Raw genomic sequence first — 16,417 nt, 5'->3', positions numbered from 1 at the left:
ATTCCTAAAATATATGGAAATGTGATATGAATTTTAAATACTTTATTGCATGTGAAACATAGTTACTCTTCAAAACTCGCCTTCCCAAAGCAAAAAGGTATTAGCTTACCTTAATTCGTTGCTCTTGTTTGTAATAGTTAACTAATTAGTTCTACTCATTTATATATTAAGTAAGTGATTCTCACCTGAAAAACATCTGACAGATTCTAAAATTTTATTTTTAGTCCATAGTTGTTTTTTGTAAGAATTTACTCTGCTGTTTAAACAGACAATTATTTTCACTTCTGGAGATATCATTAAATGGGTAATACCTAAACAACCAAAAGTTATTTTAGTCATCTAAAAGATGAATGCTAATACTTCATTACTAAGTTTTGTATTCTTCCCATTATACTTTTTAATAAATCACTGAGCTAGAGTATATTTAAGAGTAAATAGGGTATTCTTCTCTTGATTTTTTTCAATGGTAGATTGAGATACATTATGTCACAAGACTGTGACTTGTAGGTATTGAAAAATGAGTAGAAGTCATCATGCACCATAGAAACTGACAAACATAGCATGGCCAAGAGAAGTTTGTGAATTGTCATTCTATATTCTGTACGAATGTGTCAGTATACTTCCAGATATCATGCATCAGGTGAGCCATTTGATGTGTTTCTTTTATTACCCATACTGAAGAAAATCATAAAATATTTTAAATCAATATTTCAACTATACATTAATTGACGACAATCACATTTTTACTTTTCAAAGCATTCCTTTTTCTCTAAATTCATAGAGATGACTGAATGCAATAGTTGACCCCATTTGGGGGCTTTGAAGAGATAATTAAGCTCTATCATCATGATGAAACAGAAAATATGGAGTTAAAGCATACCTGACATTTTGCTTGTTTATTCATTGCATTAACTAATGGTATTGAGTGCCCATTGTGCTAGTGAGTATGGGAATATACAGGATGTTAAAGATACTTGCTTAAAAATATATGTCTACAAACACAAGTTTAAATACTTATTGCAGTCATATAATATGCTTAACACTAGTACATCTTCATGGAGATGTACAGTTAATGATGAGGTGGTCCCAGCAATCACATAGTGTGGTAGGAAGAACAATAGACATAGAAGATTGAATTCTGAACTTTGACAGTATTAGGCAGAACATGTGGTCTCTCTGCAATTCCATTTTCAGTGTTTATAAGATACGGGAGTTGAACTAGATAAGTAGTTTTTAAAAGGAAAACTATCCCACCCCACAAAGGAGTTATTATTTAGAACCAAGTATATAAAATGGATAAGAATAGACTTATTGGACAGGGGAATTTCTGCCCTTTTATCTTTCTGCTTCCTCTGATGAGGTTCAGGAGGTACAAGTTATGTGTATAGAACATGGTGTAAAATTTCTGGGTTGGATTAGTTAAAATTAGGACTAATTAGTTATATTAGTCCCTGATAACTCTAAAATTTGTCTAATAATCTTTTGTTGAGGCAGTGAGGAATCTAATGACTTGTATGTGTGTTTGCTTATGGAGTAGGGTAATTTTGGCAGTGCTGGAATTCTCAGGGATAGCCTTTGATCTCAAAGTCAAGTTCCTATTAGAGTAAGGCTTATGGAAGGTAAGATTGGTTTGGAATATGACATTCTTAAGGTTGAGTTTATGGGTAGTTTTCACTTAGGAGAAAAACTTGGGAGAAAATCTACAGTGATAAACAAAAGTAGATTGGGAGTGAATATGGATAGAACTCAGTTTAAGAACTAATTTCAGGATCCTTTCAAAGGTCAACTAGAAAGGGCAAATGAGTAGAGCAAAAATTTATCCTGAGAACTCACTGATAATGTCTGGATTCACTATTTGGTGAATATGAAGTCTGTGTCCTGCAAGGACTGTCCATGACAAGAAATTCCAAAATCCAGAAAACAATGTACATTGGGTTCCTCGATTTAGATTGGCTGAGAACTTGTCCATCAGATTCAGTTCTCAGCAGTGGTAATTTTAACTATCAGTGAGGAGCAGTGTGGCGAGAGGAAAAAAATTCTTCACTTCAAGCCACAATACTTTGAGTGTGATCTTGGATTTGACCCTTTACCTCACAGAATCTCATTTCCATCCAGAAAAGCAATAAAATTATGCCTGTCTTATCTTAACCTCAAGATTGTGGTGAGGATCAAATGACCTAAGATATGTAAAAGCTACATTGAAAAAATCTATAAATTATTATAATTATATAAAATGGTGAAAATAATATCAATAATTATTTTTATCATATATGTATATTTGACTTAATGACCAAATTTTGAGGGTTAAGATGGAAATTGATGGGGAAAAGAAATGGAGGAATAGCTGATTTCTCTTTCTGGTCTCTGCTGGAATGGGCAGGGACCAAGAAGATGTGTCTTTGCTATTTCCATTGCAAGGGCCAGCCTTATAGATTATCGAGTGGACCAATTTAAGAACTGGAAAGTTCTGCTTGTCCCAAATAGGGCCCATAAAACACATGAAATTCTCTCTCTTCTCATTTCATTTAGGTTAATCAGCAGTATCTTATGGCTTTGAGAAAGCTTAATCTCTCCTAATATGTATGAAATCAATTTGAGAAAATGGCGGTTTTGATGGGGAGGGTCAGAGTTATAAAAATGAATCAGACATAATTTCAGAACCCTGGGTAAAGTTGATGGAATCATTGGGGAAAGACACCACAACTCAACTCTTTCTGATTTAGGGCATCTGAACATGGTGGCATAGCATGGTGGTGGTTGAGGGGGATACTATCAGCAAAAGAAAGTGACAGGAGACAGAAGCATAGAAAGGGAAATAGGAAGGCAAAAGTAAACAGACTACTTAGTCTTGTTGCTTATGGCACTTCTATCCATCTCCATCTTCTGAAAAGCCAAGTTGGAGAGGAGAGTCAGCAATTTGGGAGAGATGATATTTGAGGCAGATCTTCAAGAATTAATGAAGGAAGGGTTGGAGAAAGGGAGGAATATGAGTGAGCTCTTACCAACCATGCACTTTCAGGTCACAATGTTTGGTACTGTGGTACCTAAATCACTAGGTAAGATGTGGATTCAAGGAGCTTATTGTTTATTAGTGGAGCAAGATATATTCATAGATACTGGGCTGACAATGAGTGTATGCTGAGTCAATTTAGCAGCCACTCCAGCAACCTAGAGGAGGTAACAATTCAGTATAAACCTATGACAAAACCTCAGGAGTGTACAGTGTGTTCGATGGAGGGTAAGTTCAGTTTGCTTATGGAATATAGAGCACAGAGCGTGAAGCTTAGTGTGGATAAGACTGAAAAGGATGATAACACATAGTGTGGGGAGAGATCATGACAACCAGACTAATAATTTATGCTTAATTCAATACTCAATGAGGAGTTCTTGATTTTTATTTTCATGCACTGTTGAAAGATTAGCCCTGCAGTGGTTGTGAAGAGAATTCAACTGAATAATGACAGGAAGTAGGGAAACCAATTAGGAAGCTATCACAATAGTCTAGATGAGAAACAGTGAGTAGCTCAAATAAAGGGGTATCTGTGGGAATGGAGAGGAAGTGACAATCTACAGCAGTGAGTCTCTAACCTTTGGGTACTTGGAGGAATTGTTAAAACACAAATTGCCCTCCCCTCCCCCCCTTGCCTGAAGACTAAGACTCAGTAGGCCTTGGGTAGGCCTGATAATTTGCATGGCTAACAGGTTTTCGGGTGATATTGATGCCAATGATCTAGAGACCATACTCTGAGAACCACTGGTCTAGAGACATTGAGAACTAGCCTAGAGTTAAATTATTATATATGAGGGCCAAGAAGGTGATGAACTGAAAACTGACTCAGGATTCAATACTAATTGAGTCCAAAAGGCTGCCTATGAGTCTCAGAATAAATTGCACCAAGATATATTTGTCACATTGTAATACTTAGCTTTAAAAGCACGTTGAGTCAATAGACCTTAGCTGTATCCTATTAATATAGGCAACTACTTTATAACAAAATATTATGAAACATACACATAATTTGCTTAGTTAGATTGTGTTCTCTTCTAGAGATTTAGAAATATTTCACTTTCTATGGAGCTAAAATGTTACATTATTGCCCATGCAATTGGTACTAACCAAAAGAAAGGTGAACTTGTTTTCTGTGTCTTCATTCTTTATTAAGATTTATGTGCCATTGGATATTATATACAATATGTTCCTTAATTTCTATATGGGCCTTAAATTTGCTTTCGAAATCCGTGTAGCAGTATGTGTACGTGTGTGTGTGTATATATGTGTGTGTGTATATATCAATATATATGTGTGTGTGTGTATAATTACAACATGGGATTTGAACGGTCTGCCATCATATATGTAAATATTCATAATTTTATTGCTGTAATATTCATAAAATGTCAAGATTTTGATCTCCATCAGTCCAATCAGTGCTACAGTGCTAGCAGGTGTAAAAGTAATCATTCTTTGGATCAGAGACTATATATATATATATATATATATATATATATATATATATATATATACACACACATATATATGTATATATAACATATATATATATATATGGCTATGAGAGAGCCAGTGAGTTTTTCATTTAGTGTACAATATATCAGGAAAAAATACATGGTTGGGTCTAATTTTATCTTAAGTAGTGGCTTTAGATGTGAAAAGTAATAAATAAATAATTTAAGGATAGTTTAGACAGATATTGTGACTTTCCCAAGCATCAGTGGGAAATAAGTAATCCATCTAATGAATGTCACCTAGGATGTCAAAATAAGATTCATTGGATTTGAGAATTTTAATTGAAACCTAATTTTCAATAATCAACTTTATCAATACAAATATATTGATCTTTTTCCCCTTCATAGTCTATTTCTAATTTAACACCTTCTCTGACAGAAGAGAGCATGGTCTGTTAGCTGGTATAGTTACTCTTATTATATAAATATATTTTTAGTAAACTTTTCTACAAAGAGATTATTTAAAAAGTCATAGATGAAAACTTAGGTAAAGATCTATAGGCATCACATGATTTGTAGAGTATTACATATGTAATAATCACAGCTAAAATCTTCAAGTAATAGTAACAGATTAATACCCAAAGTTTGTGTTACTCTACCTGCTAATTTTATTTCACTGAAATAAGTAAGTTAACCTAGCAACAGAATTTCTATATTAACATTTTTGCACGTTTATAATTTTCTATCCCTATAACAGGTTAGTTCTGTTGGAACTTTGATAACGCATTACTTTTGTAATTATTTACAATGTTTCCAAAGTAGATGTTAATTGAGTCTGGTGCACAGTGTCATTTGCTACAACTAACTGGGTCTTATTAACATGACATTTAAAATGATTAAAGCTATTTGGTGATTTCTGATCATGATCTTTTAAAAAGGAAAATGATTCCTCCGATCACTCAACAAATGTAAAAGTAATCATTCCTTGGAGTGGAACTTTCAGATATTTATAGGGGGCTCTGAGAGAGCCAGTGAGTTGCCCAGGTTCTCACAGTTAGATAGCCTGGTTAGAAAACATTAGATCCTAATTCATTGCTTAGTCCACTCCAACATGCTGACTCTCAGCATACGTTGTTATATCTCTATTTGTATCATTAGATATTTATTGTTGGTCTATTATGTGTTAATATAAGCATGTCCAGTTTCACTTAAAATATAATGATTTCAGTACTTCTTTGTATTAAAAATAACTATAATTAAACAAAAACCAGAAATGAGAGAGGGAGAAAGGAAGAAAGAAAAAAGATAAGAAAAAAATAGAAAGTTGTCCAAAATGTTAAATGTTTTAATTCATCTGTCTCCCCCATATATTTTATAGTTAAATCCTTTCTTCTTCTATTTCAGTTGCTACTACTAAACTCATGTAATCATGAGGCAGAAAAATATTCCAAGTTATTCTCAATAAAAAGTAGAAAGTGGGATGATTATTGAACCACCAACATAGCTTAACCAATCAGTGTATTTTGTATCTAATTCTGAAAAGTGTGACCATAAAATTAATCTTATTATTTCAAAACCAACAGAGACGTACTGGGTAATGTCTCTTAATCAGCCTTACAAATTTGGGAAGTTACCACAATTTCACATTTTTATCCTCACAGCATCAAAGATAAGCCAATACCTTACCTAATATCAAAGAATGCAGCCAATGAAATGTCACTTACCCAAGTCAATTTATCTTTAAAATTGTTTCTTATGTCCCTTGGAGCTTGCTCTTTTGAATTTAAAATAAGTGAATGAATAAATCTGTAAACTACTTTATCTGATTATCTTTGTTTTAGATAGGTCTTTTTAATACACTTATTTCTCTTTGTAAGTTTTCTTTCCAGATATTTTGATTTGAAATAACTCTTCATATCATATCTTTTCTGTATTATAGGATATTACTGGTCCTTGAAACTTTATTCATTCTGGTTTCCATGAATTATTCTTATTTAATTTTTTCTATACTAATATTGTAATGAGTAATAAATTTTCAAAGCTGCAGAATGGAAAGAGGAGACTGATTTGAAGCAATTTTAAACCAGTCTGTAGCATTTGGAATATTAATTTTCAATTTAGAATTTAGTGTGATTTGAATGTAGTGACCATTTATCATGATTACTGAGATTACATAGTCCATATTAACAAATGTTTACTTTGCTGTCTGTGTAAACACAGTCATTATTATGTTAGTGTATCTATGCCCATTAGAGTAATATTTAACCAAAAGAAAGCTTACGTTTTAAAAATGATAAAGTGTATCTGAGTAATTTTGGATGCTTCCAATTTACGATGAATCAATTTGTAATTGATTTTGCTTTTTTCAATCTGTTGTTGTTTGTTAACTTGTTATATAAGTCACCTTTAATGCTAAAACTTTAACAAAGCCTTAAATTTCATTAATCTTAAATCATGCAGCAAAGCACAATTATTAGCTGTTAAGCAATCTGAAACCACATTAAAAAATCAAGGAAAACAAAGTGTTGTCTTTCTCAGTTTCTCTGTCTCTTCTTTCTTTTGTGTCCGTTTATCTATCTGATTATTAAACTTGCCTATGTTTTACTTTATTTGTACTTTGTATGACTTCACAGTCATGCTAAAGCTCTTAAGATGAAAAGGTAAGTAAAAATTAAATTGTATAAAACCTATGCCTAGTGTATACTTTCTCCTGCAATATTATAACTTTTTTTGATTATTTTCTATGTATTTTAAGACTTATATTGCGTGCACTGTCTAACGTGTGATTTAATTGTGATTCTAGCTCTTCTTTGGTCATATACTTTCTTTAAAGTCAATAGAAGTAATGTATGTGAAAGTTAAGATGATTTATCCACCACTGATTTCAGTTTCTTCAAATAGTTTGTCATAATTCTGAATCAAAGAGGCAGGCATTATATACTTTATATGGCTTAAACTTGGATGATTCAAGAGTGAGCTATTAAATTATGGATGTTTGCTTACTGTTCATTTCTTTTTTAAAATTTCATAAGCATTACAAATTACAAAGACAACAAAGACCAAAGAATGACATGTAAAGCTTTTATTGGTCAGAAAAGTCATGACCTAATGGTGAGCCAGTGAACTCTTAAGGAAAAGCAATTAAAATTTCCCAACTCCTTGAAGAATATTAATCACATGGACGTCTAATGGCTGGTCTGATCCTGCCAATAGAATAGCCTAAATAACTGAGTTGAATAGTTATGGTTATTTTGGTTATAAAATTAGTTACTGGTTAATTTGATTTATTGGATGTTCTAAAATTAGTAATTGATATAATAAACACGTTTTATGTTTAAAAAATGAGTTCCTTTTGCTATGGAAAATACAGAATAGTATAAGATGTATTCCCAACTTCAGGGATTAAAAATCTACTGGGGAGACAAAATATAAACCCTTGAAAGTCAAACAGTATTACATTCAAATACGTAATAGATACTGCAACACAACCTAGGATTATACATAAATGAGGAATAGAGACTCCCAATACAACAGCTCAAACCCATTCCCATAAATTTTCCTATCCCCAGAGGGCTTTCTGAAAATTCCTCTATGAAAACATCTGGGTGCAAGTGAATGAGATGGACATTATAAGAATTATCTAAATCCACTAAAATTTACTAAATAAAGCATCAGCATTTTGACTCCTATTAGTAAGACATTACTCCTGTGACATATTTCATACTAATAATGAACTATTGGTTCTTTTCAATGTCGTTGTCATAGTAGTTGCTATTGATCTGTACTGTCCAATAAGGTAGCCACAGACTACATATGGCTATTGAATATTTGAAATGTGGCTACTCCAAATTAAGATGTGCCGTTAAGTGTAAAACACAGTGGGTTTTGAAATCTTCATATGAAAAAATGAAAGTAAAATATCTTATTAATAATTTTATATTGATTATAGGTTTATATAATAATATTTGGACATATTTGGAAAAATATAATTAAATCCATCTGATTATTTTTACTTTTTAGTATGGCAAGTAGAACATTGAAAATTACATATATGACTTGCATAATATTTCTATATAGCTGCATAGCTACAGTAAACAAAGCTCTTGAATTCAGAGGAGAGAATTTACTGTAAATTGATAAAATTTTAGGGAAGTATTCATGTAAAAACTGTCTTATTTCTAACATATATGCTAATACCTCATCATCCTACCTGTGCTTATGTACTTTCAGCAATGAGAAACTCACTACTTTAAAATTTAGTGCTTTAAAAAGAAAAACAAAAACATTTGCAACACTAATTAGTTGTTCCTATATTAAACTAAAATTCAGACTCCAAGTAATTTCTACCCATTGACTCTAGTTATTCACTTTGGAACCACACAGAACAATTAAAATCCCTAATCTGCATAATGGTCTTATTTTTAACAAATGCATAGTAGTCTTTGATTAGGAAATCTGGACCCTACACATACTACTAATGAAATCTAAGTTTGCACTATCTTGCTTGAATAATTCATCACTTTGTACTAGTGTTTCCTAAAATCTATTCATATCTGCTTATATTATTTTTGTACCTAGTGGTATCGTGTTGTTGCTAACATTTGGCCAGCAATTAATATATATCCACACATGAAGTGCTGATTACTCCAGTCTCTTCAATTTTATTTATTTATTTATTTTTCAGTCTCTTCAATTTTATACAGAGGAAATTGTGTTATTTAAAATTCCCGATCATTCAAGATTTCCTTGAAATATTCTGCTATTCTATGATTAGTCATGTATTCACTTAGTTTTTCAGGAAATGTTCATTTATGAGTGCCTACTATGTACCAGGAATGACTCTAGGTTGAACCAGACAGGCAAATTACTCATCTTCATGGGATGTTCGTGAAACTCATCCCTCTCAATGTGTGTGTTTTTGCATACTTTTTGGTTTCCAGATAATTCCTGATAAAAATACTGCAAAGGGCAGAACAAGTGCAAAGCCCTTTGGCATCCTCCTTGAGACCACTCTCTACATTGATGCAGATTAATTAATTAAGTTTTGTTGTTAAAGAATGATACAACTTTACCAAACTGGAGTGTCAATTTCTCCATGTTCACCACTAGAATTTCATGATTTTGTCAAATAAGTTGTTAAGATAAAAATGCCATGTCAACAAGCATTTATTTTATCCTTCGTAAACCATATGTTTTCAAAAGAGGAAGGTCTTGACCCGAGCCAATGGATGGGTACAAATTTGAGGGGAAACAATAAGACCAATATTTATTGAGCATTTATTATATACCAAACAACATTCTAACATACTTGATCCTCGTGAAAGCTCTATGAGGTAGATATTCTTCTTATCCTCATGTTACACATAAAGAAACGGAGGCTCAAAGAGGAGAAATAACTTGCCCAAGATCCCTCAGCTGGTAAATGGTGGAGCCCAGGTCCAATCTAGGCATTCTCATGCAGGAGTTTTAGGCTCTTCACCAGAAGGTTAAAAACATTCTAAGCCTTGAGGGAGAGATACCAGGAGTTTACCAATAGACCTGTAAGAAAGATTGTATTAGGACCACTTAAATAAGGCTAGAAAGGTCCTTGGGACAAGATTAGGGGAAGCCTTGACTATCATGCTGGAGTTTGGACCTTATTTGACTTGTACTTCTTGAGCAGAGAAATAACATAATGAAAGCCATGGTTTTGGAATATACTGACCTGATTACAGTGCACAGGATAGAACTGGTGAGGTGGGAAGGATTATAGCCCTGTAAGGAGGCTATTGCCTTAGCTCTTGTGTGAGGACTAGGAGAGATGGTGTGTCTGGGAAAAGAAAGCAAGTGAATCATGGTGAATGAATTGGCAAGTATTTGGTATTTATTAGACATTAGAGTGAAGTGCTGGAAAATAGCATGACTCATGTTTTAAGCATGGATGACTCAGAAAAAAAAATGGTCTTGTATTTACAGAGCTAGCAAAGTTGATGTTGCAAGCAGTTTGGGGGAAGATAATAAGCTCATTTCTAGACATGCTGAACTTCAAGTGAGAAATCAGGTGGCTACTGAGAATCTAGATTGAAATTCAAAAGTGAGGTCACAGCTAAAGAGGAATATTTGACAGATATTATGAAAGTTATAGTTAAGTTTTGGGAGATAGTACAATTTATTAGGGAAGGAGTATTGAGAGAGAGGTACGGATGCCCAAGTTTTGAGCCTTTGAAACTACTGTATTTGAGTATGTGGAGGAAAGACGAGCTAGAGAGGAAGCAAATGTAGGAGTAAAACAGATAAATCTGCCTGCAAATGGACCCATGTTATTTTGACCTCCAAGTACTCAAAAAGTTATTTTAAATATTATTTATCTTCATATGTTACAAAATCATATAGACCAATGCAGTTGCTCTTATTAAATGTTAGGAAATGTGTACAACAATTCAGTAACATAAATACCATCGAATTAATATTGTGTAATTATGATTCTAAAGGCTGCTACTCTTATAATATATTGTACAATATATGATTTTAAAGTATAGAAGTACGTTAAGAATACAGAGATTGAAACAACATTTACATGCATATCTATAATATTAGCAATCTGTACTGGTTCAAGAACATATTATGATATTTCAAATTTCAAATGTTCATTAGGATTTAAAAACTAGTATTGAAAATAAGTCCCTTTAAAAAGAGTCTATAAATCCTTTCTGGCATGTGTAGAAGTACCCAGAAGATAAGTGTTTATTCATGTTTCTTGTGTAAAAGTACCTAGAAGATAAGTGTTTATTCATGTTTCTTCCTGTGAAAATTATGTTCTCATGGATAGCATTTGATGGTTCACTTCTTCATTAGTAACTAAATACCTTCAGATATTTGGTTTTTCCTTGACACTTATCCCTATTGTCCTCTAGGAGATGCTGTCTCATAAATAAAGAGTAAGACTATGACTAGGAATGTGTTGTGGAAGAGTGGGTGGGGACCAAACTTGATGAATGTGTCATTCTGGCATTAAGACAGTGGGTGGTTTCTCAATTGGTTTTACAAGTGGAAAATGTTTAGCTCTGTAAGAAAATAAGATTTCTATTTATCACCTGTGAGTTTTCAAAAGCTATCAGATATAAAATATTTTCTAGTGTTTTAATGCAAAGAAATTGAATACAGGGTATAGATAATAGAATAAACATTTATGTTATTAACTGTTTAAACTTTAAATCTTGCCTATTCTTTTGAATATATATTTGATTTTCAATGTATTTTCATTAGTCACTCCTCTTCAAGTGGTTTCTTTAGAAAAACAGGGATTTTAAAGTTTTTTGAGACTATGGTCATTATGAATTTCAAAATCAAAGAAACTGTGATGTTTATAAGTTTGGAAAACACATATTCAGATTTTTCATTTGAGATATTCAGGGTTCATTCTTTTGATTTTTTTGTGCTACCAAATAAAGGATGCCTAAGGCAAACTAATGACATTTTTTTTGTCTTATGGGAGCATGCCTGTCAATTCTGCCATGCTAAAAATGTCATTTAAAATATCTAAGCAGATTGCAGTGTAGTTTTTCTGAGGATAAGGAGACAATTCTGCATTTCCAACTGATGTTACTGTTGTTTGATGAATGAGGCAATTTCTGATAAGAGATTTTTACCCAAATGGTATTTATATCAGAATATTTAAAATAAGATCAAATTCAACTTTAGGATATTAACAATTAGACCAGCCAAATATATGGAAATTGACTTTTGTTGAAAAACCAGAATGATGAATTGCATTATCTTGTATGTATATTTGGCTCTGATAATGTTAAATGTCTTTATTTGCATCCCCAGGTACTTTCCCAGTTGTAATTCAACACTTTCATAAAATATAATATGGAAACATAAGGCATGTCATTATTTTAGCAACAAGAGGTTGAACAAATGTATTTTTTGTCTTATATTTCTAATAAAAAGTAATTTTGATTTAAATTAGCACTATCTTTTTTTTTAGGCCTCCATTCCTTTGAAGGAATTGGAGCAGTTTAACTCAGATATACAAAAATTGCTTGAACCACTGGAGGCTGAAATTCAGCAGGGGGTGAATCTGAAAGAGGAAGACTTCAATAAAGATATGGTAAATTGGTTGTGATAAAATTGTGAATGAACTAGGAATGAAAATGAATAAATATTTGGAAAGAAATTATATAACACAAGTCTCCAACTAAATGCTCAGAGCGTACCTTGCACATTTTGTGATTCTAATGATTTATTACAAGAGCAAAGTATTCTTGTTGAACTGTCATTATGAATGCCAAATTACTATGGTATGGACATACAGGAGCACTTACAGATTCTAATAAATAGCCCAGCAATTTTGCTTTGACCTGTGCTCAAAGGACAAAATGTAATGGATGAAAAGAGTCAAATCAGAAAATAAACTAAACTTAATAAAAAACACAACCATCATAGATGACTGATATTTTGTGTCAATGCCATTTTTGGTAGTATAACATTTATTTTGGAGAAGGGGCAATTACACATGATATAAACATTGTTTATTAAAGCTTACCACAAGGTGGTTTTATAAAAAAGTTGAATAAGTAGTGTAGTATATATCTAAAATATGTATAAATTCATGCTGCTTATTTCATGGGAATAAAAAAATATAACCATGTGGGCTATTCCCAGACTCATAACTTTCTCCTTAAACCCTGATTAATTTCAACATGTCTTTTACATTTCTCTCTAGCTTGAATATTTCTGCATCACATCCCTTTTCACTGACTTCTTTTTCTCCCTCCACCCCATTTTCACAGTTTCCTTTCCCCTCTCACAGCTATCACCTATATGGCAATCTTAACCTTTGCGTATATCATGCTAGAGATTTCTCAGACATGTATCAATGCTAGCGACTTCTCAGACAGTGCTTGAAAATGATATCAAAAGGCAAATTATAAATTGTAAATAATAGGTATGTGAAGCAGTAGGAGAACCATTTCCACCAGTCTTAGTTCTCATTGGTATCAATTCTGACTTCCTGGAGCTGCCTAAATCAGTACTCCCCGTGTATGGGGTTTGGTGGCCTTGCCAACTCAGCTCCTGGAAAGACAAGAAGAGCCTTTCCAAGATGCTGAGTTACTGCTACCTCTCCTTCATGTCAAAGAAGAAACCAGAGGGCACCGAGGTGGAAAAGAGTGCTACTTACCTCTTGGGCTATTCACCAACTCTGCCCTCTAGCTCTCAGCTGGTGTGGGGAAAGAAATGAAGTGGGAGCTTTTGTTAGTTTATTATTTTTGTCCTCAGCCCCAGGAAATGTTGCAGACTTTTTAAAGACATATTTTTTAAAAGTAAGGTCTTTCACAGACTATAAACATAAATGTCTATGTTATATTATTTTATTAGACTAGTAACTGGCAAATCTCAGATGAAAATCCCATTTCCTCTAAAGAAATGAATAGTTCCTCAGTTGTGTGTAGAAGTTTACATATGCATTACAGAATTAAATATGTAACATTGAATACCATGGATGATTATTCACACACATACATGTGAATTTTTAAAAACTGTCTAATATTTGTTATTCTTAGTTCATCAGAGTACCTTGGGTACCATAGCAATGTGAACCTACTTGATAGACAGTTTTCATATATTGAGTTGAAAGGAAGATAGGAAAATAGAGGTGAAAAATCACATGGTCACATATGCTACTCTATTAAACTAACACTTATTCAAATAATTTTATTTCAAAGTAAATAAAATAAAATAATATTCTTAGAGTCTAAAAACCAAAATGCATATTGAAAATGCTTAAAGTCATTTTTCTAATCCATATTTTAATACTTACTTAATTGTATTTATTTAAAAATAACATGCATATATGACATTTTTTAGAAATTAATTAACTGCAGTATTTGGCAACAATTGATCACATCATTTTTTACTAATGCCCTAATATTTGTTCTAAATTTGGGCATTTAGGTTATTTAAAGCAGAGGTCATTAGAAATCAGTGTCCATTTAAAATAATGTATTTTCACTTAGGAGTGTGTGTTAAAATGTTAAGCTTTGTTGTCATCTCACACTCACACGGCAACATCTGTATTCCTCTGTGAATTAGCATTATAAGTGACAAGTTTAGTTTGCTTCTATCAACTTTTTTAATTTCTAGAAATGCACTAAAAATCAAAGCCAAAAGAATGCTTTCATAGCAGTTCACTTGTCTGAAATGTTGAAGTACCTTATTCCCCCATCTTCCTACATATGACTAATCACATGTGTCCTTTTGAACTAGGCAGGAGGAAACTTACTTCTTTTAAAAGTTAAAGTACAACATATAAAAGAAAAACTATGAGTGCAGTATCTTAGGATACTGAAAGTTTTAAATTGGATTTTTTGTGTGTTTAAATAACATGTTTTATTATCTCTGTTAACGATGTACAGCTTTCTTAAAACCAAAATGAAGACTGTACTTGTTGTTTTTAATCAGAGTGAAGACAATGAGGGTACTGTAAAAGAATTGTTGCAAAGAGGAGACAACTTACAACAAAGAATCACAGATGAGAGAAAGCGAGAGGAAATAAAGATAAAACAGCAGCTGTTACAGACAAAACATAATGCTCTCAAGGTATTAGAGCTAAAATTATAATATACCTTGCCTATGTTTTTATTTTTTCATGTGTAGGGTAAAACTCTTGTGCATAAATAAAATCTGCTTAAGAATCTTAGTCACCAGAAATACATTTTTTTCTGTTCAATGTCTGTGTTTTATTTAACATTTTTGAGTGCTGTCTTTGATTTTGAAAGATGTGTTGCTTAGAAGTTGGGTTTTTTTTTACTTAGACAAATTTTTCTGAGTAGTAATAGAAAGATATTAACGTGCATCATTCATAGTGTTCATATATTTAATTTTGTAGTATAATTTATTTTTGTAAGTTATTTTTACATTTGTCTTGGAAAACCTACTTAACTGCCAGAATAAACAACCTGTATATTTTTTAGGCTTTCTGCTTGCGATATTTTATTGATTTGATTTAGAGTAGGTCCACTTTTTTGGTAAGCTAGTATTTGTTTAATACTTAATTTTTTTCAGTTAACTTCATTTTGCCTTTAAGAGAGTCACTCTTTGCAATTAACTAAGCATTTATAAGTCTAATTTCATTTATATAGGAGTCCTCTAAAATAATCTTAATGTCCTTGAAGAAGAACTGGTACTCTCATGTTAGCCAGTGATAGCATATAGCTTCAAGTACCCATGTGACTCATCTGGATTTGTGCAGGAAGGACAAAATAGAATATTATCTAGTATCTAGAAATAGTATCTAGAAAGTTCTTGAGAAGAGACTGGACATGTGAAGAATTTTGTGAAATAACCTTTTATTTTTTTAATGTACTTTTCAATATTCACTATTTGCATGCATGGCTGATTTTTCTAATACTGTTAATTGCTGAGCTTTTCATTGTAAATCACTCTTTTAGAGCTATGTAGCCATGGATACATGGCTACAAGGTGGATCCACCTTGTAGGTGGATAGAGTCTGCTTTCTGTATGCAAATAAGAGTATAAAACCTTTCCCCATATAGTCAGACAAGCAAATAAACACTGCTGAGAATGTAATTACACAATATTGTGCCTGCAGGGAATCCACAAGGAAAGTCTAATTGGCCAGCAGGTTTTCTGAAGGTAACTGCTGATAAATATAGTAACTAGAAAAGGCCTCTTCCCCGAGGGAGTGCAAGAGCAAGCCATAATGTGCTCAGAAAATCAGAAAGCTGTGTAATTCACATGCTTCCAACTGTGACCAAGCTTTTAGAAGCATCTACACTGGTCATATGATATGTGTCCTACTGAACAGCAGTGTTTAATGGTTATCTGGCATACCTGTAAAGAAATCTCTATAATGTCTCTTAATACCTTTACACATTACACATCACCTGTGCTTAGGAAATAAAAGGAGTTTCAGATTTTATGACCACAAGACCTTTCTCTTGGCAGAGATGTG

General features: G+C 32.6%; 1 protein-coding gene across 3 annotated transcripts in view; it reads left to right on the top strand.

Moving 5' to 3' along the window:
* The window catches only part of DMD (dystrophin), a gene marked incomplete at both ends in the record, with an annotated part of 2,093,893 nt that overhangs the window by 855,977 nt on the left and 1,221,499 nt on the right, over positions 1–16,417 (top strand). For all 3 annotated transcript variants that reach the window (XM_079728248.1, XM_079728247.1, XM_079728246.1), the window contains 2 exons: positions 12,431–12,553; positions 14,905–15,042. In XM_079728248.1, coding sequence (XP_079584374.1) covers positions 12,431–12,553; positions 14,905–15,042 — 261 coding nt within the window. The remainder of the gene's footprint in view (positions 1–12,430; positions 12,554–14,904; positions 15,043–16,417) is intronic.

This window comes from Hyperoodon ampullatus (assembly GCF_949752795.1).
Source record: "Hyperoodon ampullatus genome assembly, chromosome: X".
NCBI lineage: Eukaryota > Metazoa > Chordata > Mammalia > Artiodactyla > Ziphiidae > Hyperoodon > Hyperoodon ampullatus.
This window is presented reverse-complemented; position numbering and strand designations above follow the sequence as displayed.